The sequence below is a fragment of the Squalius cephalus genome (genome assembly GCF_949319135.1).
Source record: "Squalius cephalus genome assembly, chromosome: 6".
NCBI classification, from domain to species: Eukaryota; Metazoa; Chordata; class Actinopteri; order Cypriniformes; family Leuciscidae; genus Squalius; species Squalius cephalus.
This window is the reverse complement of record NC_137127.1, coordinates 14,129,688-14,156,138: the sequence shown is the minus strand read 5'-3', so window position 1 is coordinate 14,156,138 and position 26,451 is coordinate 14,129,688. Positions and strand designations below refer to the sequence as shown.

Below are 26,451 nucleotides of genomic sequence, written 5' to 3'. Positions count from 1 at the left end.
TACCCTACAATATGCATTGTATCTTTTCTCACTGTGTCTGAAACGTTTAATAAAGGATTCGGTCTCTCTAAACCCCTCCTTTCTAAAATACCTACTCCGCTCTGATTGGTCAGATGGCCCAGTCTGCTGCGATTGGTCTACCGCTAACAGCACATGTCAGAAATTAAACGAACATTAACATATCTGAATTTCGGCTCCGGATCTTTCTCAAAACTTGTATACACAGTGATACGAACATTAACAATGGCGTTGGCTTTGCTGTATCAATTCCAGCCGATGTACTCATCCTTTGGAAGAGCATGCAAAGTGGATTTGATTTCGCAGCGCAGAAAACAACGTTTTCTCGACATGTCGACAACACAAGCCCAATTCTTTCAGCGGGTCAAAATAGACGTTGTTTGCGAGGGAAGCCAATGAAGATCATTGGCTGGCATTACACACATTTGTTATAACAATAACTCCATTTGTCGTGCACTTTGATTTTTGAAACTTTGCCGACCTTTTATATTCACCAACAGCTTTATTACACACTACATTAAAGGTAATAATAATAATAGAGGCACCTAATGTAACCTTCAGTACCTCATCATATGACCATCTATGTTTACATATCAACAGACAATCAGTATATAGCAACTTGGACCACCATATGCTGGTGCATAAAGGTTAGACAATCATAACCGAGGTCATTTACAGATAGAAGTCTTAAAGGCACAGTCTGTTTAATCTTAATGCGCATAGAGAGGGTGGAAAATTCTCACGTTTTGGTGGGGGGATAAATAATGGTACAATAGTGTAGAATATGTCCCCTTTAATTCACTCAAAAGTGACCCAATTTACTTGCTATTTACTACCCTACATTCCTGGTCTTATTAGTAACTACTTATTAGTACATGTAATTCCACTGAAAAGAAAAGACTAATAACTTTCCTTTTCAAGCCCTCGGTTACACTTTATTTTAAGGTGTCATTGTTGCAGTGTAATTATACATTTAAGTACTGAGTATCAATTAACTAAATGTACTTACTATAGGGTGAGGTTAGGATTAGGGTTTGGTTTAGGGTTAGTTGCCTGTAATTACGCTTATACTACGGGGCTGTTGAATGCTTGAATCTGATTGGTTGATGAACATTCTAAGGTGCGCAATTTTTCACATACAGTACAAACACACACTCAAACATAAACGCGTTGTCAGCTCTGCTTTGACGCGTTTATCAGTAAAGTAGATTAACAATTTAAAATCTACAAGACATTCCTGACCAACGAGGTAATAACAGCGCTGTTCTTGGAGCAGTAAGTTAAACGTACAATTTCACTATTAGTAGAGACGCTGGTGCCAAACACTGTTGAGAGAAGCACAGATTCAGATTCAGATTCTCTCTCTCTCTCTCTCTCTCTCTCTCTCTCTCTCTCTCTCTCTCTCTCTCTCTCTCTCTCTCTCTCTCTCTCTCTCTCTCTCTCTCTCTCTCTCTCTCTCTCTCTCTCTCTCTCTCTCTCTCTCTCTCTCTCTCTCTCTCTCTCTCTCTCTCTCTCTCTCTCTCTCTCTCTCTCTCTAATTAGTCCTACACAAAAGAGCATTTTAGAACAAACATCTTAAAAATACATCATCTGAACAATGTCTTGAGGTGTGGTTACCGTAGTAGGCAGAATAATTTTGTCCGGGCAGATGAATTATTGAAAAATAATGCACACCCAAGGTGGAACAGCTCCGCTTTGCTTCGTGACCGCATTACCACCTAAGGTGTGCATTATTTTTCTAATAATTCAATAGCCCGTCGTCAATTATTCATTACATAATTTATAGTTATTAATGTAGTAATAACATGCAACAAGGACACTGTAAAATATAGTGTTACCAAGCCCTCTTGTTTCTTTTTTAACCACATATCATGGATGGATATGAATAAAGTTATCTTTTTTCATTCATCACACGTCACATTACAGAAGTTAAATGGTTTGCGAAGTTGCCGTTTCATGTTGACTTTGAGTCACAAATGATGTTCTGTAGACCAGCGGTGCTGAGAGCTCCATAAACAAAGCCTGGAGTCCTGCCAGCCACTGACGGTAGTGATAAGTGAACAACATATACAACATATTAATACCTCTGCAAAAGCCATAAACTATGAGTAATCTGATTACTGAAAGGGTTGACATTTTCTGGGGAGGCAAGAATGAAATTACAGTCCTGGACAGAACAAAAGAACAAAACAGGAACACGTATACACACAGTGAACAACAATAGGTTTTAAAATAATGTAATCCATGACTCCATCAGAGTCTGACTAGGCAAATTAATTAGGTTTAGCTAAAAGATGATGAATGAGTTTATACATGGGCCATCATTTTGTTTTGCCTTTATGACCTTTCTACAAAAGCTAATCAAAATGATAAAAGCCAGAGAATTTTTTACATGTTTTTCTTTAATTACCTTCAAAAGAGCTGAATAAACACGCATATTTATTGATTTCCCCCATATATATTTATTTTTAACAATCATTCAGTTAAGGCACAAATCATAATAGCATTATTTTTTAATTGCATCTCTTAATATCGTTTTCATTACTCGTTAAGAGTAAATTTGACAGACTTCCTCTGTTTTGAACCTCTCTGCGTTGTCCCCAACTTTTTGTCCTCTATTCTTCTCCACATCTATTTCTAAAATCATTTTTAAAAGTATTAAAATCAGTCAAATTCAGTATTTCACTTCTACCAAAAAATCCTTAATTAACTCCTTTTTAATGGATTTTTTTTTTTTAATCTGTATAAATCTTTTGAACTATGATATGGGCCATGGCCTGGTTGAAGAAAGTGTCTTGATTCAATTTAAATAACCGTTTGAGACTGAACCTTCTCTGACTCACAGCTTCATTAGAGTCATGTGACTCAACTTGTAAAAGAACAATGTACTTAGTCAGATCCAAACAAACAACATGCTCTGCCCATAAACTAAGAGCCTAAAAATGAGAAAGCCCCTAAATACCTGATCCTTGGCTGATGAAAACCAGAACCACACAAAACCTGATGACCGTTCAATTATATCAACACTAATCTTGGGTAAATCCAACATGATCTCAAAAAAAATCATAAAGTAGCACACATACATATTTTTAAGTTTGGACAAACACAGATAAGTACAATATCCACGACCCTACAAATGATAAGCAGTTTGGAGAATGGATGGATGGATGGAAAGCTTCTAAAATGTAAATAGAATGTTCTGTAAGACCGATTAGCTGACCAGGAAACCCACATTTCATTGTTGAAAATATGCATGGAATACGAAATGAAACAAACAAAGACAGAACACACAATAAAGAATGTTTTGTGCCATATCTTCCTTGTGTTGCACATTGCATACATTATTTGGGTGGCCCTGTAGTGCTGTGGAATCCATTACCGAGGATATGGCTGTGTCATTTGTTTCATGCATGGGCAAACACATGGAGGCGTACCCTTCTGAGATTCTCAAACACACATTAACAAACACACATTAAAACATATCTGAGCTGGGGAGTCTCTCAGGATCAGATCATACCGAAGTGCTAAGGAACCAGTCAGACCCGATCAGTTTTCAAGGTAGCCAATGGCAAGCCATATAGTGATTTCCAAAGCATTTTTGTTTGTTTTTTGAGCGCTGCCTGGCTGGCATGGAGCAGTGCTGTAGGAACGGATCAGCGCTGACACCAGTGAAGGTCTGACAAGCACATACACACACACATACACTGTCCATGTGTCTGATTGTGATAAGCATTCAACCCACCCGCTCCATGCTTTCTCTTCGGCATGGAACTATAGTGTGTGTGTGTGTGTGTGTGTTTATGTACGTATCCTCCCCTCTCAAATGCAAGAGTTCAGGAACATGTTCTTAGCAGTGTCAGCCACATGAGACATTTGAGGCCATAGTGCCAAACTGCCCCTCACACAAACACACACCTTAAAGGGATAGTCCATCCAAAAATGAACATTCAGTCATCATTTACTCACCCTCATGTCATTCCAAATCCAAACCTGTGACTTTCTTCAGCAGAACACAAAAAGAATGTTCATGCAGACTTTTTCTGATATTAAAATGCTGATAAAAGTGATGTTATTGTTGTAACTAATACAAACGTAAGCACGTAAGTTGATTTAGGCATCACAACATTATCATTTACAGTATAACTAAGCAATGGATATTGATTCTGAGATTTGCTAAAGATTGCTTTTATTAAATTAAAAGTGTTTTTAAAGATAAACTTTGAGTATTAGATGATGGAACAGATAATCTAAATGTATAAAAAGGGCAAATGAGCATGTACTATTTAAATTTACACAATACGTTACACTCTCAGAAAAAAAGGTACAAAAGCTGTCACTGTGGTGGTACCTTTTCAAAAGGTACCTAAAGAGTGGATATTAGTCCCTCAAAGGTACATATTGGTACCAAAAGTGTACATATTAGTACCTAAATGGTACATATTAGAACCCTTTTGAAGGGTACTGTCCCAGTGACAGCTTTTGTACCTTTTTTTCTGAGAGTGTAAAATAAATGTTAATTTCTAATACCAGACAATAACTGATATGGCACCAATACAGTATATATGGCGCCAAAAAAGTTAAATAAAAAATGAAAAGAAAAAGTCTCCAAACTAACATTTCACAACATTCCGTTTCCTCATTCTTGTCTTCTTTTTTTAATGTCAAAGCTGAATTCTAAGTGTTCCGGCCCCTTAAGGTCCTACTTTAAACGTGACAGGCGCTGTGTGTTATATACACACACACACCACAACATGTGACTCACATTCATACTGAAAGTAGAAAGGGGACATATACATTATTGACGGGCTTGTCTTGTCTCTGAGTCGAGTTAGAGGTTATAATGTCCCCGAAGCACCGCCCCAAAGGAATTCACAGATTGAGACATTCTGGTGTTGTACATCTCAAAGAGAGAAGCAATCATTCAGGCAGTCCATGGCACCAAAGACAACACATGAAAGAAGGTGTCCAGCCTCAAATAAACAGGATCCAGAGCCCACAAGGGAACGAGTCCCAGTGTTGACGCTCATCCACAGTTGTATCAGCTACCATCCATTGCCTAGAAACCTCGACCTCGTTCTCCTTCGCACTCTTGTTCACGGTCATAAAGTTTGCAAGGTAAAAACAACAATCCCAGAAACGACAAAGGCCATGCTTTCATAGCAAAAGGTCAGAGCTTGGCCTTTCTTGGAGACAAGAGTGAGGAAGGAGACTGAGGTTTTCTAGAGGCTCTGGGAGCGTCAATCTACCCTGACCGGTCATGGGATACACAAGAGGGGAGGGCAGGCTCGCATGTGTCATTGATCTTAAAAAAAAAAGGGGAGGGCGTCTCTCTCACACACAAAGGTTACAGCCTACGCTCAACTACACCCGGCCATCAACCCACCAGCAACCTTTCAATTATTAACCTCCAAGATATCGGCCCCGCAAGATGCACCCCAGCAGAGGAGAAGATAGAGAGCATGGAAGATACCGCATCTATCATCAGCCTCCCTTTTGCTCTCACTCTCGAGTGTGTGTTGAACGATAGGCCAGTTCAGAGTGCGGTCAATGAGAGTGTATAAAGTGAAATCCATATATACGTCACGCACCAGCGGCCCAAAGCGCATCTTTCATGCTCTCTAACTCGAAGATGAGTAAAAAGTTTTTTTATTGTAAAACAACTTTTAATCTACTGTTAAAAACACATTCATGTTAATACATCTACAATACTGTTTAAAAAAAAGAATACATTTATTCAACAAGAACATTTTAAATGGATCAAAAGTGAGCATAAACACATTTACAATGTTGCAAAAGGTTTCCATTTCCTAAAATATGCTGTTCTTATGAACTTTCTACTCAAAAAATATCGTTTTCACAAATATATCAAGCAGAATCAAGCTGTTTGCAGCATTGATAATAATAAGAAATGTTTTTGAGCACCAAATAAGCATATTAGAATGATTTCTGAAGGATCATGTGACTGGAATAATTAAGCAGAAAATTTGCCCTCACAGGAATAAATTACACTTTAAAATATATTAAAAACAGAAAACAGTTTGGCTTTATTTCTGATCAAATAAATTCAGCCTTGATGAGCAAAAGAAAATTCTTTCTAAAAAATTATTAAAATCTTTCTGACACCAAACCTTTAAACAGTATAATGATTCTGCTAAAGTAGGCTACTATATAAAATGTCTCAATATTTGGTTTCTTGTCAACTAAAATATTATTTTCATAAGCTAAAATGGCATTAAAGCAATGTATGAATATGACTCGACTAAATACTGAATTTACAGGATGACTTATTTCATGGACAAAAACAGACATTTTATATCTTCTTATGTGTTCCACACATAAAAAAGAAAATCATACAGGTTTGGAATGACATGAAGCTGAGTAAATGACAGAATTTTCATATTTTGGTTAAACTATGCATTTTACACTCTTTTACAACCTTCCCTTTGCTGCAAATTCAAAGAGAACTTTCAATTAAAGAGAAAAAAAACTTGCAAAAATGGATCTCTTAGAAGTCAAGATTAGTTTAAAATAGTTGCCAATCAGAGCCTTGCTTGGTTGACTAGAGTCTACCCTTTACTGATCAAGCTTTCTTGACAAAGAAGACCTGTGAGTGAGCGTGATGGGTTTTCGAGCAGAGCTCATTAAGGGGCAATGGGGCCGTTCGTCTCCGGCTCTTAAGAGCGCTCTGGTCTGTCGGGGCGCCAGTGTCCCTTTCTCTCTCCTCCAGGCGCACATCAAAAAATGGGGCAGACTCTCCCAGCTCTGTTCTGGCTGTCTGGGGCTTTGAAGTCCTTTGGTTATCAGCCAAGCGTGTCACGCTACCTGCAGCCATCTGTGAAGAGCCCACAGTCGGGCTGGACGGCCAAACCCCACAATGACTGTGTGTGTGCAGAGTGTTACCTGCAGCACTGCCAGTATGTGAGGCATTAAACATGAGAATGAGAGGGTGGGAAGTGACCATTTTGAAGAGGCCTGTAGTGAAGAGACTTCTTTATTGACAACACCTCTCTCAGGGCTATTCTTCTCTATTCTCCTGACTGTAAGCTTTAAGAAACGGTTAAAGGAAGACGGAGACGTACATTCTCATGTGGGCTAGGCAATGCCAATTCGAAACCAGCAAGCAACATTTACTGATGTTGTCCTCACTATCTATATCAATACAAGAGGGAAAAAAGCCAAAAAGCATATATTTATTTTAATGTTTTAACCACTTTTTAACGTTCTTTTTTTGTTTTTATTTATTTAAATTACTTTTTTAAACAAATGGGATAGATTTATATATTTATAAATCTATCCCACTTTGTTTAAAAAAGTAATTTAAATAAATAATATAAATACAAAAATAGCAACAAAAAAAAGAGTCAATATTAAAATATGAAACAAAAAAGTGGTTAAAACATTAAAATGTTGTTGGCGCCGATAGCCTCGTGGGCAAGTGCGCTGACATGTAGCGCCGTTGTGCTTCGGGCGACCTGAGTTCGAGTCCCGGCTCGTGGACCTTTCCTGATCCCGTCCCCCCTCTCTCTCCCACCTCACTTCCTGTCTAGCTACTATCCTATCCTAATAAAAAAAAAGGCAAAAATGGCAAAAAAAAAAAATTCTTAAAAAAAACAACAAAAAAACATTAAAATGTCAAATAAATGTATGCTACAAGTAAATTTTGGCTTCAAAACATTTTAATTATAATGTACAGTGTAAAAATATTCATTTTAAAATCTGATATATACATTTCTTTAATTGTTAGGAAAAACTTTCATTAATAGAGGAAATATACATATTGATATAATGATTTTTCTGTATTTATGAGTACCAGTCAATAAGATACATTTATAAAAATAATTAAAAAAAATTGTCAGTGCGCATCACTGTCTGTATTACCATTGGTAGTTGTGGCATAACTCCCTGCTCATTTGCATAATGCTGAACATCACCAACTATCATTTATAATAAAACACTTCCACTCACTTTGACACTACAGATCACTGAGTTTCCACGTAGGAGAATGACTGACGATCAATACCAACCCTAATAAATGTAACCATTGAAACATGAGCATCTTTATGCAACAGTGTTTATTTATTTAGGTGCTAACTATATGAGATATTTGTGGGTTAAGTTAATCTGTCTGTCACATTAAGTTCGGACTGTACATAAACACAAATAAAGCAGGCCAAGCCTAGTCATGCCAAGTGGCCAAAGTCTTGGGGGCTTCTCGACAACAATGGGATTATATAGGGCATAGACAATGTGCTTTCAGCAAGCTGGCATGGCATGGGCAGAAAAGGGAGGGGGAGAACATACTGAAAGACCAATGAATGCATTGTATGCCAATTCAACCCTCGGTTTCATCCATGTATGCTCATGCACAGTAACCCACATTACAAAAACCGGCACAGGAGACTACAAAACCATGTTTTATCTCCATGTACTGTCCTTACAGCTCAAATTAAATATGTTGGCTAAAAACCAAATATGTCCATGTCATCATCCACTTGATGTATAGGCTACGTCAACATTAATCTGGATAATTAATCTTCTTTTAAATGGATAATTAATCACTAATCTTTTTCTCTACATTTTGGCCGTCTGTTCACATCGAGACGCCATTTTTGCATTGTAGTGTTGTCTTTGAAAACAGAGGTATTCGAAAACCATGACGCTTGTTTAGTTATCTGAGGCATATTGTATCCATAGATACCTATGGTTATGCTGGCATGTCCCTGCTATTCACTTTCATAGAGTTGTTAAAAATAAATGTTACTTTGTACAATATTCATTTTACAGAAAATGTACTCACAATGCGTTTTAGACCATGCAATAGCGATTTTAAGTGTGACCTGGATGTACCATTGAGTGGAGGGATATTTTGCTTATGAAATGGTCGTGCCAGAAGAATAGCTTGTGAACATCAGTATGTCTGGTCTTTTGGGATCATCTCAGTAAACTTTATTATGTTTTACCCAAGCGTTTCACAGTGTGGATGAGCAACTTTTGGATAAACGCTAGTGTGGACGGAGAGCGCTTTGAAACAAAAACGCTGTTTTCAAATGTTGCCGGATGAAAGTAGACGTATCTGCATTGTACAAAAGCAGCTGAATTCCATCAGTAAGTGGCTGGTGATATGAACCCTGGTGCCGGTAACCATAGGTGTGAAGGCGAAATGAATGGTGCCCTTCATGAAGGAGTAATTGCCATGTGATTACAGCCCCGCAAACCCAGCGGCTGTGAAAAAAAAGCCCCCCTTTCATTTCCCTTTGTTGGTGAAAGAATGCAGCCGGGAGAGACCCCAGCGTGAACTGATCCTCTCATATCTGATCAAAGGAAACATGCCAGTTGGACCCCCACCCTTTAAGAAAAAAAAAAAAAAAAAAAAAAAAAGCACATCCACCAGACCTGGCAGAATGAGTCAAAACAGGCCCATTTGTATTGAAGTCACGAGAAAAAAAACGAAGAGTTCGACTTCTCGCAATTCTGACTTTTTCCATGATTGAGTATATATATATATCTTACAATTTGGACTTTTCTTATATAAAATTAAGTCAGATTTGTGAGATAAAATTTTACCTTTTCTTTTATTCCACGGCAATTGCTGACTTTTAAATCTCACAATTCTCAATTTTCTTCTATTCCTCCTAATTGTGAGATATAAAGTCAGAACTGTGAAATATAAAGTTGCATTTACCTTTTTATTTTTTTTTATTCCACGGCTCCTATAAGTTTGCGATGTTTTGAAACAAAAAATATATTCCTTATGTTATTCCTATATTCCTTGTGCTTATCCCTCTGTTTACCTTTGCATTTTCACTGCTGCTTGTTTACCTCACAAAGTGACCGTATGTTGACAAAGCCTGGCAACTAAATGCAAACCTTTTGTTTACCGTGTAAACACGCCACATATCCCAGAATGCATCGGTGCTGCAGGATAAGTGTGGGTGTAGAAAGGTATGACACTCAGCATTGTCTGAAAATGCCCTTGGTGCTGCATCATATCTGACGCCTGCACCACAGAGAGGCTTGCAGCTGGATCCTTCTGTTTCCACATGCTGAACTCACCTCAGCGGAGCGCATGTGGCGAGAGCTCGCAGGCTAACGTCGCTGCCATCTCTCCCCCTCAAACTTTATAGCGGCCTAATCGTTGCCAGTCATGCCAAAACTTTCGCAAACAGAGAACCACAAATTAGTCATTTAAACTGGGAGTTGCATAACAAATTATTACGCAAGTCAACATGAGCACAGCAAACAGGCTAATTATGAAATCATAAAATCCCATTATGCAGCCTGCAGGTCATGTGCTGTGATGCCCAAGAGGGATGTACGACGTACAGATAAGAACTTGAAGAGAGAGAGCAATGCAATGTGATGATGATCCCTTTGCGAGGCAACTATATATTTTCATGTATAAAAACTGGTAATACTTTATTTTAAGGTAATGTAATTACTTGTTACTACATGTACATTCTATAGCAGTAAATTATGCATAATTACATAATTGCATATTACATGTAACTAACCTTAAACCAAACCCTAACTCTATAGTAAGTACAGTTAATTAATATTACGCAATGTAATGTGTCACCTAAAAACCTATTTATATCATGTGAAACTTAAGCATGATATTATAAACAACTTGCATTCTTAAGAAATTGATGCTATTATTGCACAATTATACGCACTAAAAACAAGAGCAATTATTAAAATTTAAAAATAAGAAATATTAAGTAAACCTAATGTTGCGTATCTTTGTCTTCCCATTATTAAAGTACAGTTGGATTTATAAACCTTAAGAAAAAACATGAATTCTAATTTATTTCTTTACACTAAATATAATGTATAGATATTGTTCGAGAGAGACCAGTGTCATAAAACCATCAGTGAACGAGCTAAAAGTGATGAGAAGGAACTAATCTGCAAGTAATTTTTTTTAACCACAAAACAATATGCAGATTTGTTTATTTCTACAGTTAAAAACTAGGACTTCAATAGAATGAAATAATTGCAGTTAATCTCAGGGTTTTGTTAACTAAAACGACCCCAAAAAAAGTTAATTAATTAATTGAAATGAAAAAAAAAAAAAAAATTATATATATATATATATATATATATATATATATATATATATATATATATAAAAAAATTTTTATATATATATATATATATATATATATATATATATATATATATATATATATATAAAATTTAAGTTTTTCATCTTATTTATATATTGTATTATATATATATATATATACAATATATAAATAAGATGAAAAACTTAAATGAAAAAGAGAAATGTTGCCTTGGCAGCTAACTGAAATAGAAGTTTAAAATTACTAAAATAAAAATCAACAGAAATATTAAACCACTAATACAAAAACTATAAAACTAAAATGAAAACTGAAAAAAATTAAATACAGCCAATTTAAAATATTAATGAATACTAATATTAACTAAATTGAAATACAGTATATAAATAACACTAAGATAACACTGTTAGAACGAAGAATGAAAACTGGTAATAATAATAATTATCCACTGATCCCAACGCTAGCAAACAAGCATTTTCATATGTTTGCATAGACAATAAAACATACAATATCAGCATATTGATAGCATCTGAAATGTAAACACTTTTACAAATGAACAGCTTCAGAGACATGCAGATGTCTACGAATCCTCTGAAGTTTATAGAATATTGAATTAATAGAATTCAACGTTTGTTTTTATTGTGTTTATAATAAAAGAGATTCATTCAATATATAAAGCCATCACATTTAAAGCAGTTTACTTAATTTGAAATTTTAACGGTTTCATCCTGTGAGACTTCTAGAGGTCAAAATCCCTGTGACAGCACCCACATAAATCAGTTCATGAGAGAAACATCTAATGCCAAAACATCCACTGTGTTTATATTTCATACATGTTGAGCTTTGAAAATAATTACAGCAATTCATAAATGAGCGCAAATGACTTTACTTTTAATAGTCCTATCTTGATTTCATTTATAAATAAGTTTGGCGTTAACAATGTCTTTTTCGTCTTTCTATTGATAAATCAAAGATTAGTACATCTCTAAAATCATACATTCACAAGTGCATACAATTTAGATACTGTCAATGCATTGATATTGTACATTTCAGTTTCTAATTGGTACACTTCACATACAAAGCAAAGCAAATGCCTATACAAAAAATAATAATAATAATAATTAATGAGCTCACCCTGGTCAGTAACACAAAGCCCCATTTTCCCCTACACTTTTGGCTTCTGTCAGTAGGACAGACCCCATTAACTAACCAACCCCCATATCCCAGAATTCTGCTCCCTTGGGCTCCAGAGCACACCTGTGAGCCATTTCCCCACTGAGGTTCTGAGAGCTCAAATGTCCCTCAGGCTTCAAAGGAGCACAAGATGTGGACAGCATAATCACATTCAGTAAGACTGCGGTTCATTCATTGACCCACGGTGAGGCAAAACGTCCTGTAAGGAGTATAGTGCACTAGAAACATCCAGTTCTAAGAGTGACCAATGACCTGGACAGCCATTGTGGTTTTCAAACGTGGAGGGCTATGAGAACCAGGCATTTGTCCGTCTGCCAAAGGGAGACTGTTGTGACAATGCGTCAGTGTCCTTGCAAAGAAGCACTTCCTCTTGATCAATGGGGCCAACAATGTAAACTCAGTCAGGGGTAATGACCTCCAAACTTATGGATTTTCCTGCAATTCTTAACTGGCAAAGACCTTGGACCTTGGGCATGGGTTAAGATCAGTTATGGACAATCAATCAATCAACTACACCAAAACAGAAAGACACGTTAGAACAGTTGATTTGTATTAGGATGCAGAGCAGACAAGTCGTCAAGTGGAGATGGCGGAGCGAACTCGAACTCAGGGGAACCAAGAAGGTTTCTAAAGGTCTAAAAGCAAAAACAGTTGGCAGAGATCATCTAAAAGAAACTAATCACATTTAGACAATAAAGACCATTATACTGGGTCTTTAAAAGATTGGTTTCAGAGGACATGGAATATAATGCAGAAGCCATTTGGATAGGAAGTTTCTTGTAACTATACTACATTCAAAAGTTTAAGGTCGGTAACATTCATATGCTTTAAGTCTCTTGTGTTCACAAGATGTGAAGATGTGATTTTTCTGGAAACTGTAATAGGCCTACATCTTTTTTAGGATTGTTTAATGAATAAAAAGTTTAAAATAACCAAAATGATTAGTCATTTTTTGTCAAATCCTTGCTCAAACTTTTGAACCGTATAAATTTGTGTTGTACGGTATAGTGCAGCTTGGAAATACTGCAAAACATTTCCTTTGGTGTTCCAGAAAAGAAAGAAATAAGGAAATAAGGAGAGTTTTTATTTTTAATAAACCATTCCTTTAAAGATTAAGCATAATGCAAATGATATTAATAACCACCTCATATGACCCCTAAACATAAAGAGAAAAAAGAAATCGAAAAAGCCCAGGCCTGACTCAAGGTGTCTTTTTCCGTCTGTAGATTTCCAAAGCTAAACATTTGCTTCCTTCTGCCGTAGAGACAGGTTGTCCTGGTCCTCACATCAGGCATTTATCAACATGTCAGTGTGGGTTACGAGGCCAGGAGCCAAGACTCCTCTGGCTCAGTCCCATACGGAAGAGTAATCTGGGGCCAGAGCGTTGAGCCTGCACCACAGCGCTCCACAAAGACACATCAGTGCAGGGGAAAAGGCAACAACAAAGAGCTCTCACTATGGCCTGGCATTACAAACGTCTCCACGGACAGTCTGTACCCTAAACTGGAGCAGTAACAGATATTTATTCACAAACTGAAAGGTCTTTTACTCCTGCTTTTTGAAAAGAGCTCAATGCAGCGCGCACGCATGTGCCTTAGCGGAACAATACTCGCATCTGACAGCCATGAGATGAGCAGAGGAATCTGTAAATAAATGCTAAACAAGCATGAACAGACATTTTATCTAGTTTTAATGCATCCTCACATACACTCAAAATATTACCATTAAATTGGACTGGTTGCTCAAACCACAAGAAGCAACAAATAACAATTATTAGGTGTTTGTAAGGTAATGAGGTAAAATTTCTCTTTTGCAACTCAATGAAAACAACCCTAGTGAAACACAGAATGACAAACAGCAAAGGAAACCACACAACTAGCCATCTGAAGTATAAAAACTACATAATGACATTCATAATATCACACAAGACATATGGGCAGTAAAGGAAACGTGTGATGCTGCACCACATTTCCATTGTAAGTGCATGCATCTATAATAAGCAAGAGCAGAGAAAGAGAAACCACCAGATCAATGTCTTTTCTACATCAACTATTACTTCCAAATGGCAAATCTCTCTTTACACCATAATGAGCATCACTGTTTGACTAAACAATGAGGTTAAAGTCCCACAGATTGTTTCTTAAATGAGCTCACTTGGTTTTGTTTGGGATCATGGTGAACATTCCCATAAGAGATGCTGTTTATACAGCCGCCAGAACAAACCTCTAAAGTAACATGAAGGCTGAGCCAAGCCTCGAGGGTCTTCAGATGTCCCATAAGGTTACCTTCAGGGTCTTAAAATGTTACAATCCCACAAGATGTATCTATTTTAGCATCCATCCATTTGCAGTATCTATCCATCCATCCATCTCATGAGTCAAGTAAAATCTAATCAATTGAGAAAGTTGTAGAACTGTTGAGTAAAAGTTTACATGTCTTCCCACTTGCTTTAACTGCATAGTTCTTAGGGCAAATATTAAAAAGTATTGCTTATTCATTTTGTGCAAATAACCTAAAAGACAGACACCGATTAAAAAAAAATTCAGGTGAGAGGGGTGGGAGTGGTTGCTATCACCAGCAGAGGGAGCATGGGTAATCAATCAGAAATATTTAAAAATTGAAGAGGATAAACGCAATCCTTATGCTGTCTAAAGGGTGGCATGGCACCTCTGACATTTTCAGGGCACTGTCGTACAGATGCACGGCTTCGCCTTTGTCCAAATTATGAGCTAAAACCAGACGGAATAGGATTCTCAATCTGATTCTGAAACCAAACTCAACCACAGGCAGTGCCTATAGTGAACTGACTACCGACAGTATTTTTAAGCACAGACTCGGAAGGCACCAATAGTATAATGCCCCAAAAAGCTACAGATGCACCTATGATAGCCTATGAGCACCTATGTAGCACACAGATTCCAGACACAGCCTTAAAGGGATAGTTTATCCAAAAATGTAAATTATCTCATACTCAGAGAGTCCTCATGACATTCCAAACCTGTATGACTAGACATATGTCAGTCTCAATCCCCATTCACTTTCATTTCATCTTTGTTTGCATAGGCTATACAATGAAAGTAAATAGTGACTAATGCTGTCGGTCACTAACATTCGATCTAAAATCTCCACGGGAAAAAAAAAGAAAGTCAAAGAGGTTTAGGTGAGTAAATGATGACAGAATTCATTTTCGAGGTGAACTAACCCTGTAAGTGACCTCGGGATACTCTCTGGAGAACAAAAACAGCTTTTTAGGCTGTTGGTAAATCGATTTCACCTCTCGCTGCGAACAAAAAAATTAGGAAAAAAAAGTAAAAAGTCTGCTAAGGATGCACTATATCCCTCCTATTATTTATAAAGCATTCCTGCACAAGGATTAGTCACCATAATACTGCAGTGTATTAGTTAGGTCTAAAACCATTACAACCCATACTGTGCATTATCAATACCATAACAAGTCACATAATAGTAAAATAAGAAAAGAATAAGTGCAAATCCAAAATACTAATTTGCAATCATGCTCTATAGGTTGCATACTGCCTGTTTGCTTCATATCCACTTTTCCCTTTCAGTTTCGTATATTAACTAAATAGAGAAATTATCTATTTTATACAGTATGAACATACAGGAAACAAAGCCATCTATTATAAAAGCGTGATATTTTGTAATGATAGCCTCTAAGAATAAACATTAGGTGAAGAGACAGCACTGCACAATGAAACAGAGGGAGGTTCGCGGTTTCAAATACATGTTAGTCTTAATCCACAATAATCCTGGACGAATTCAACAACTAGTACATAAAGCTAAGGTTTGATAAATCATTCTCTCTGACACAAGAAACATATTGGTAATAAACCTCAGACCCGATGGTCTCTCTGCAGAGAGAGTGAATAATGTTAGTCAATTATGTGCAGGTCTGACATTAATTTCACCCTCGTAAGGGCAGTAGATCTTACCTTCGTATACAGGGGCCATCGGTGCAAGGATTACTGTTATTCATGGCAAAAAATGAAGCGACAGCACTGTTCACAACTCAATAAAAATCTGCCATCTTGAGCCGCGGACAGAATCGCTGCTGTCTCCTGCATTACTAACCCAGTTCATCGGGGAGAGAAAAAGGATAAAAGGTTGAAAAATCACATCCAGAATTTTTATTTAATAATCGGCCCCGGGTGAGTGATGAAAAAAGGATGTCAGCAACTTAACTCCACGGGTCTCGATGCTGTTTTGGCTCCAAAAGAGAGCCAAATTGCAGGTCTTGGCTTCAGCTGGTGATCATGTCTGTGGAGTGAGTGCCTGCAAAAGTTGCAATGAGAGAAACGAGCGAGTGTGGAACGGAGCGACTTTGCGTTGTAATCGAATGACGAGACAAGCGATCGGGCGTCTAAATCAAACGACGATCTACTCGATCAGGTTCATATTAGCGTACCCGTCTGAAAAAAGCGAATTCTGTCTAAATACCACTGATATGACATGTATTGATTCCTTACTTTGATGATAACATGGTATAGTAATGGTATAAGATGTTAATACCGTGGTACTTTGATATACTGAATGAATGGTAGGTTACAGTATGCATCCAAACGGATTTCAATTTTCAAAGATTAAGCTACCGTACCAAAATGACTTAGTATGATACCATACCCATATATTTTTATTTTTAATGCTTCTACTGCAACAATAATAAATAAATAATAAAGACTATTAAAAAACATTGACAGATATTGTTGTATCAATATCTTTCTCTATTTTTAGGTGTCATACTATTAACAATAACGTGTTTGATTAAAAAACGGTAAGATTTGATTATTGCATTCAAAATATTGATTGTATCCATAGTTTTTTTTTTAGTTTTTTTTTTTAGCAGGTTGGATGATTCTGCCTGCTATGAATTGTGTGATTGCCCAATGATGTCACTGGAATTGCGCAGAATAAAGTCCATAAGAATGGGATTATAGAGATGTAATCTTGAGCCAGAATCTCTTTATCATTTATTACTCTCGAGATTTCTGGAACCATATATCCATTTTTAATATGCCTACATAATATGTGCATTTCATAAAATAACTAGGTTACAATAGATGAACCCATGATTTTGTTTAAGACTGTAACACTGACTTTTCCATAGTTGTTGAGAAAATACAATAGATAATATCGCATGGGAAATTGTATTTGCATAAATCAAGGATAACATCTATCAAACCCTGTTTTAGATTTATTTATTTTTTGTATAGATTTAAAAATGTATTATGACAGTAAATGCTGTAATGTAACATTAGCTGGATGCATCCAGCTAATTATGTATAACATATCTTTGTATGTTTATTATTAAAGCTAAATAATAATAATAATAATAATAATAATAATAATACTGATAAAGGATTAAATAGATTAATACAGAAATGAGTTATTGGTTAGCTAGAACAAAACAAAACAGTGATCTTCAAGAGGTCATGCAAGTTTTCCACACAAAACAATAGGCTATTTTAAAATGCAAGACAACCAAATATAGCTCATATCTGTGGCAAACGGGCGATAAACTGACGCAATATGAATGAACTGTTTTATGAAATTATTTTATAGTAGCCTATGTTATTGTATATTTTTCAGTAATATATAAAGGAAAATAGCAATTAAATGTGGGGATAATAACTAAACATTAAATTTCATGCTCACTTTTCTTGCTTGACAATTTATTTATTTTAAATAGAGAACTGTACATTTCTATTTTACTAGTCATCGATGCTAACTACAAGTACCACAAGCCATTGCGTGGGAAAGGGTTTTTTCCCCAGACGCATAAAACTACAAGTTCCAGAACGCCTCCGTGTCATCGCAAGCGGTTGTTGGGTAACGCAGGGTAAGCGCGTTGTTTATATCATTCATTATCGCGTTCACCTAATATTTTCATAACACTGTAACATCCCAGATTGACTCGAAAAACCGCAAAGATTGTTAGTAGAGGACATGACCGCTGCTGCTCAGTCATCTTACGTAACCTAAATTGCTGTACGGATTTCAAAACAACGGGGGAAATGTGACATGACATATTGAACTTATTCTTATTTTTTTGTTTTGGAGCAACAGAAACACAGTGTTGCCACCAAATTTTAAACAGCAATCAACCCTTGAAAAAAAAGTACAAAATAAAAAATGGACGAACACAATATTTATGGTTTTTTTCCTTTGTTTATGTGACAATCATGACAAATCATGCACATGAATAATCTTTTTACTTAAGTTATTCGGCTTAACATATTCCTCATGATCATTATTGTTACATGTCTTATCTCTGTCTAATCAGTACGCATGTGATATTTGGCCCTTTTGCACATTGGTCGAAGTCCTTAAATGCTCTCGGGTGTTTAACAGTTATTGATAATATAATGTCAGCCATACTCGCAAGAACTTCAGCGTTAAACTTTAATAGGATGTAATTATTTACAGAATGTAAGCATTCTTTAAATTAAGCTGGTGTGCTCTGGGAGGTATACAGCTCTTGTGGAAAATTCTGTCTTTTTAGGCTACATTTCCTTGGAGATTTACTGCACATCCACACTGACTTGGAAGAGCATCATAACAATGTAGATGACGTATATACCTCAGGGCCTCTTGTTCACTATCAAAAGCTTTTGGGATTTAGAGAAATGCATGTTAGAGAAATAAAGCTGTAAGACGCATGTGACAATGTACAGATTAGAGCATCAAACATGCAAGATCACACAGAGAAGCATTGAAAAATAAAGTGCTCATATATGAAGGTTGAAGGAATCTGATTGTTTGTTTTTTGCTCGCTGAAGTGAGTTAGCATTATCTAATATAATCTAATTGTATTCTGTGTCTTACAGTATAAAAGTATAAATCCTGTAAAAATAAATATATATAGGTTTTGTGTTTTTTTATAGTTCTTGTAGTTTTATTGATTTTTATAGTTATTTATTTTTATTTATTTATTAACTTGACTGATGCAACTTCTGAGCTTGTTAACCATTTACATTTTGTAATGATCTTAACCACTGAAAATGTGAATGAGGTGAATGGGTAAAGTGTCACAGGGCAGTTTTTCCATCCTCATCCTCTGATTCTGTTTAAATAGAAATTTTTGAACTTTCTCTGGCACAATTCTAGAGTGGTTGCTCTTTGCTAAGTGTTTTTTTTTTTTCATTCTAGATATTGCTTGGGTAACTGCTGGATTTCTTTGCCTATTTTATATAGGCTAGGCCTATTTTCTTCACTTAAAAAAGGGTAAGTATGATGACAACTTGTTTTGTTCATTCATTGCTCATTTTACACTGCAGTGAAAAAAATTAAGGAACAGTTTGTTTAACTAGCGAAATTAACTTAGCCTATCACACAGAAGTTATTTTCACCTCTTGTTTTTATTTGTTTAGTTAGCTAGCAGCTAGCTAGCTAGCAGAAGCAAATGTAGCCAGGTTTAAATCCCAGTGGTGCAGTATTAGCTATGTTGCTTTATGCAGTTAGCAGTGTAATTCACATAATTTCCCTTTTATTTAGTGTGTCTTTGTGTGTTATGTCTTTATATGGATATATAAATTAATGGATGAATGTTAAATTGTCATTATACAAGACAGGTAGGTAACACTTTATTTTACAGTCAGTTCCCCGTACATACTACGTACTTGTAATAGTAATTGTACCAATCCTAAACCTAACCTTAACCCATGTTTACCTTGTATTACCCAGTACTTTCTTAGGTACACATACTGTAAAAATAAAGTGCAACCTTATATATTAATTTACTTGTCTTGTTTTTTTGTGTTTTTTTTTTTAATTAAGATCTGATAAAATTGTTTATCTGGGGGATTGTAAGCTCACTTTCATATTGTGATGTTACAGTGTGTAGATAACAAATACTTTGAACTCTGAGTGCATTTAGTTTGGCATCGTCTCTGTGTGCAGGAAGCCAGCGGTCAGCTGAGAGTCACAGGTCTCATCATGCAGCCGTTAGTTGACATTCTGAAATGGTTTGGAGTCGAGGCGAGTGGACTCTCAGTGTCTGTGGGCCTTTTCTTGCTGTTCCTTGGCCTCCTTTACTGGTGAGTAAAACAGTTTGATCATGAGGTTTCCACTTGCATCGCAAACATTTTTCTCAGATTGCAATAGCAGATTTCTTATGCCGATGTTTCTAACGGCATGGTGGGAAATGCATACCACTGTGAGATCCAAACAGCTCGGGCTTGTTTTCCTCAGGAGCTGGATGGAATGATCTGATCAAATTCCAATAGCACGTGTATCCGCACTTATCTTTTAAGCGACTTTCTGTTTGAATGCAGACAACATCCTGATTCAGTTCACATTTGACAGTCAATCGAAGGCCAGGTTGTAAGAAATTGATAGTTTTTGCCCCAGGAACGCAACTGTGGCAATAGTAAATGCAGAAGTAAAAACCTTAAGATAAAAAGCTCAAGTTTTCAAGCCCAACTTATCCTCGACAAATATACCTGACAGGTTCATCGATCAGTAGCATCACATGATTATAGCTATAAAAACATGATATAAATATTTCTATAAGCATTTCTAGTATATACTTCCAGTAGATAGTATATACTTACATTTCTAGTCAATTAAATACTGTATTAGATACTAGAAATAATAAATGATTTCTAAAAGTCTGACTGGAAAAGTCATAATGAAGTCCTGGAAATGAAATTGTCAAAAATCAACAAGAATCCATTTTTTTTATGTGGTTATTATGACACAGATGCCTGGAGGTTTAGTCATAGTTTCCACATGGTAATTCTGTCAAAACTGAGCTATTTTGATTTTATTTCTCTTTGTGAATTGATTGATCAATCTCCTCTGATCTTGCAATAGTGCCAGTTATGCCTTTGCAATGTTTAAAGATGATTGACACAGTACTGTATGCATTGACATCTCGTGACAGTGTCCGATTTTTGTTGGTTAGCGACTAAATGTGTCCTTTTATTGAAACAAGTGTATGGAACTTTACTTAGAAAAAAAGTGCAGTGCTTAAAAAAACAATGCAGTGACTTTAAACAAAAGTGCTCAGTATTTAAGTGAAGGATTATTTCAACACTGCTCTTATAATGCAGTGACTCAGGCTTGTGAGAAGCTGATCAGAGTTGCAGGTCTCTATTAAGGTTATATTTAGTTTTCCATATCAGAACTTAATTGCAGCGTTGGAATCAGTGAATTTAATTACAGCCATTTTTACAGGACTTAGTCATAGTCACACCCTTCTTTCTTTAACATTTAAACCGTCACCTTTAACAGAGAAAGAGCACTGAAAAAAGACTTTCTCATGTTGTCAATAGCAACAGGAGTCCTCTGAACAACAGCTTGCAGGGTAATTAAGGGTTATGAACTTCAGCCAGTCTAAAAAGTTAAGCAATGTCTTTACTTCCAGTTAAATGCTGTAGTTTTCTTATTTTTTATTTATATGTATGTCCATTGTGATGCTTATGTAATGGAGGGCATCACTGCTATGTTTCGTGTTACCACGACTTGTGGCATCATACAGTATAGTATTACTATGCTATTCAAACCCTTGGGGAAAAACACTTTTAGGTCAACTGCAGCTCCAGCTAGTTTCATTTAAGGTAAAATACATCTAGAGTTTATTTGCTGGAGTAATCCAAGGTTATCTAAGAAATTAAATTATAGGTTACAAAAGGTTTTCTATGAAATTTCAATTATTACGAAATGATACCAGTGAAATATCAAAGAGAAATGGCAGCTTTCAAAACACTTTGATGATTATAGAGCATTAGAGGCATGTCCTTCAAGATATTGATATTCAATACACTGTATTAAAATTATATTTTTCATTTCAATTTATTTATTTTTGGATAAATAAATGAATAAATTTTTGTTATAAATATACTGTCTTTAAAATATTTTAAAAATACAGAAACAAAATTATCTGAAAAAAGTAAAGATTCTGAAGCATTGTATGACATCCCACGAATATTTAATAGTAAATAGTAATAGTAACAATAAATATATTTTATTATATTAAATGATTAATATTATATTTTTAAATATGATGGTTCCATTATAAATATGGTGATTATCTCCCAACTTAATATATGATATTTACCATCTGAATCTGACCATGTCATGTCAACAAATGGAAAAGTCAGCCAGCTGTTTATTATAATGTTATTATATAATGATATAATTATTTATTTATTAATTATTTTACCCCAAATAGCATACTTTTAGATTTAGTTACCTTGAAATTACCCTGAAAAACTATTAACAAGACATTTGTCTCAAAATGTATTCAATAATTTTAGCGATTCTCGTTTGCTACTTAAATCTACATTTTAAAAAGCATTAAATATTAGATCAAATTAGTGCAGAATCAACTTTGCATTGCTGTCCGCGATCTCGTCAAGGATCAGCCAAATGTCCACGTGCATCATTAAAAGCGGTTGTTAAGAAAAGTGCTGAGCTGAATTTTTGTGTCATCTAGTAGTTTAAAAGAGAATAAAGTCAAATGCGCCTTTTACCCCGGTGTGCCTTTATCCCCGTTGAACCCTATATTACTGTAAATATGATTTTATTTTATTTTATTAATATTATTTACATTTAAAATAATGATAAAATAGGCACAACATTGCAAACATTTTGAGAACGGATAGTGAAAACAAAATAAATAGAAAATAAAACGGCTCATTATATATATTGTTCAATTTGTCCTCTTGAGTTTGATTGGCAACATTTTCTGAAGGTTAAGTACCTTTTTTTTCCCACTGTGAATTTGTTCATCTGTTTGTTTACAGAGAAAAAAATTTAGAGGCAAAAATATTAGGCCCTGTGTTGCACCGTATTTTTGGAAGTCTTAGATAACATTATCTAAGAAATTAGATAATAAATGATAAACAGATGAAAGAATCGGATACTGATCAACTGCTTTTTCCCTCCATGGGGTACAAATGCTGTCCCTGTTATTTAACTTTTAGCAGTCTCACACACACACACACACACACACACACACACACACACACACACACACACACACACACACACACACACAAAACAAGTAAATTCCTGTCTGTTGGCAAAGGCACGACTGTCATTCACAGTGGACGTAAAGAGGTTAGTTATGTAAGGGCTCACTCACTCTGTCACTCACAGTGCAAATGGAGATTTGGGGATGAAACCTTTCTGCACAGGGTTAGCTATGACAAAGAGAATTAAAAAAAAAAAAAAATCTGGATTTTATGGAGGGTATATCAATAAGCATTTTGGGTTGGTTCCAAAACAGAAATAAGCCATATTAGAGGATTAGTCCCTGATTTGAAACTTGAATGCACTGTTAAATATAAGCCTTGTATCCTTGAGATGCATATCAAACACATAAACTGTTACGGAACAAAACGTTCTAATCAATAGAGGAGCCAAGTCTCTCCTCTGAGGTCATCCTTGTGTAAAGAAGAAGGCTTGCAAACGTTATTTATTTGCGTCAAACCTGCAATTGATATGGTAAGTTCCCGGCAATGCAGCAAAATATGGCTAAATGTGCTTGGCAAAACACTATAGTTTGGCAAAGGAACCTCCTGAGCATTTCCAGCACATTTCATTTTCCTTTAGACAAAGAATTGATCTTCAGTGCAAAAGGTTATATAAGAGGCCAGCTTGAACCAGTAGTTTCAAGGGTTTTACAATGACAGCGCCTTCAGAGTGTTTGCAATTGCCAGAATGCGAGGAAAGCATGATTAGCAGTGAGCTGAACTTCTTCTGAACTCTGTCCCCTTCTGCTTCATTACGCATAAACCCATGATGAGAGGGGACTGGAGACAGTCGCAGCGTCACCTATTCGAAAAAAGCGTTAGGTTCAGCCCTCTGCTTTAAAAAAAAGAAGAAAAAAAAAGAAAAGGTTATTTGGGTAACACTGTAAAAAGTGATCAGTTGACCTAACTTAAATTTTTTTTTTTAAACTGTTGTCTTAAAATTATTAAGTAATAAACTAAGTTAAATTAAGTTATGTGAACTTGACAGTTCCATATAAATTAATTTTTTCAATTAACTGATGACTTTTTACTGTGAGGCCAAGAAGATCAAATCTACATTTACTAATTTGGCCAGTTTATGCTGATGCCTCATTTAGTGGTCCGTGTGGAAGCGCTGAGAATGCAATGTGTATTTTGCGTGTGCATTGCATTATGAATCGTTTTCTGCAAGTGACATCCAGCTTGTCTAGCGAGACACGTTTGTGTTTGCATACTTGCGTATGCAAGTTTTCTCAAGCTTTAACCTATATCTGGTTGTGTAGGAAACTAGGAATATTTATTTTGTGCATATAGGACTATTGTGCCAATAACACACTTTGCGTCCAGATGCATCAAATATTATTACTAGTACTATTATAAAATGTTATTTTTTTATATATAATACATTTTATTCCATTCAGATGAATTTATTTATCGTCTCTCTCTGGTTTAAATTAATTTAATTGCAATTAATATGCAGCAAAACAAGACCTTTAGAATGAAGCATTTGTAAGTGTGCTAGATTATAGCTCTTTTAATTTAATATCAGAAATCTTGAAATATAATTAGGTATATCTCCTTTGTCTCATTTCTACTTGCCTAAATTACAACTTAAGTAAAAAGTGGCACGGCTTATCCCACTCTTCCGTATATGAAGGTTAATAACTTAATGTACATCTTCTGTTGTCCCTCTGTCTTCATTACATTAAAAATGTGTCTCCATAAAGGCTGTGAATTCCCCATCTGTGAAACCTGAGAAGTTTGTTTTCCTCTGGCATTGAACTTGCTAATCCCTCTCACTTAACACACTGTGGATATAGGGGCCTTGTGACCATGACCGAATCTCTCCACTGGCAAGGCTGAGTGGAGAAGATGACATATTCTAATAGATCCTCTCATAAAATGTAAGAGTCGAGTGCGAACCCATCTGTCACCCTCTGGACTCTGCATAAACATCGGGCACCACTTCAGAGAGGTCATGCACTTACAGTAGATGTGTGACATCTGCTGTGATATCTTATGGATTCTCTCTGTTTCACTTTATTGCTCTTCCATAAGACAAACTCCTCTAAATTCATTCCAGGAGTCTATTAAAACGCTTAATCCTCATGCATGACGTTATTAAACAATTTTAAACACGTGCTGGCAGCCTGAGACGTTAGGTTATGATTCACATAGAATTAAAAATCACCCTACGTGATCTGTATTTACGTTCTCTCTCTTCTCAAGGATTGAGGTCCTACAGTAGCTGCGGTATTGTGGTTACAGTTTGGGCTGGCAACTGAAAGGTTGCTGGTTTTATACCACAAGAATGAAGTGATCACCATTGTGCCCTTGAGGAAGACACTTAAACCCAGGTTGCTCCAAGGAAATTGTCCCTTCAAAAACTTCATGACACTCTTCTGTGCTGCTATTCAGTGAAATTCATGCAAACTGATTCCACTGGCCCTGGTGTGGCAGTTTTCTGAGGTATATAATATAAATAGGTCTGGTTCTAGATGCTGATTGGTTAATACAGGCTTCCATGACAGGGACTATATTTTGTAGCGGAAGGATGTGACTTTTAATGTACCATTAATTATTTTAATGAATTTTGTGTTACTATGTGCTGAAGAGTGGAGCTTGTAGGTTGATGAGGGTTGCCTTAATGAGCAATTGCTGTACTCATAACACTAAATACAGTAAAATATATTTAAAAAGTGTTCATTTACCATGCTAATGTGAGCTATTTGTTTGAGTTACTCTACCGTTAAAAAATTGGCATTCAGTAAGATTTTATTAATGTTTTTGAAGTCTCTTAAGACTACATTTATTTGATCAAAAATACAGTAATATTATGAAATTATATTACAATTGAAAATGTCTATTTTAATATATTTTAAAATGTAATTTATTCCTGTGATGTTCAAGCTGAATTTTCACCATCATTACTCCAGGTTTTGGCAAACCGTGACACATTTTTCTAGGATTCTTTTATGAGTAGAAAGTTCAAAAGAACAGCATTTATTTGAAATAGAAATCTTTTACAAGATTATAAATATATTTACTGTCAGTTTTGATCAATTTAATGCATCCTTTCTGAATGAAAGAATATTTTCTTTTTTTGCTAAATCTTACTGACCTCAAACTAATAAATGTTAGTGTACTTTATGTATAGTTTTATTAGGACTTAGTTAGGTTTT

The 26,451-nt window shown here is 35.7% G+C and overlaps 2 protein-coding genes across 4 annotated transcripts in view; one reads left to right on the top strand and one right to left on the bottom strand.

Moving 5' to 3' along the window:
- hipk2 (homeodomain interacting protein kinase 2) overlaps positions 1-16,602 on the bottom strand; it is a 93,920-nt gene extending 77,318 nt beyond the window's left edge. Inside the window, exon 1 of one of the 2 annotated variants that reach the window (XM_079873439.1) lies at positions 16,247-16,602. In XM_079873439.1, the coding sequence (XP_079729565.1) occupies positions 16,247-16,265 (19 nt within the window). In that variant the 5' untranslated portion in view covers positions 16,266-16,602. The remainder of the gene's footprint in view (positions 1-16,246) is intronic. The other variant, XM_079873440.1, reaches the window with a different exon arrangement.
- A 1,482-nt stretch (positions 16,603-18,084) lies between these two features.
- The window catches only part of tbxas1 (thromboxane A synthase 1 (platelet)), a 69,080-nt gene continuing 60,713 nt past the window's right edge, over positions 18,085-26,451 (top strand). Inside the window, exons 1-3 of one of the 2 annotated variants that reach the window (XM_079873801.1) lie at positions 18,085-18,150; positions 19,461-19,535; positions 20,211-20,347. In XM_079873801.1, the coding sequence (XP_079729927.1) occupies positions 20,247-20,347 (101 nt within the window). In that variant the 5' untranslated portion in view covers positions 18,085-18,150; positions 19,461-19,535; positions 20,211-20,246. The remainder of the gene's footprint in view (positions 18,151-19,460; positions 19,536-20,210; positions 20,348-26,451) is intronic. The other variant, XM_079873800.1, reaches the window with a different exon arrangement.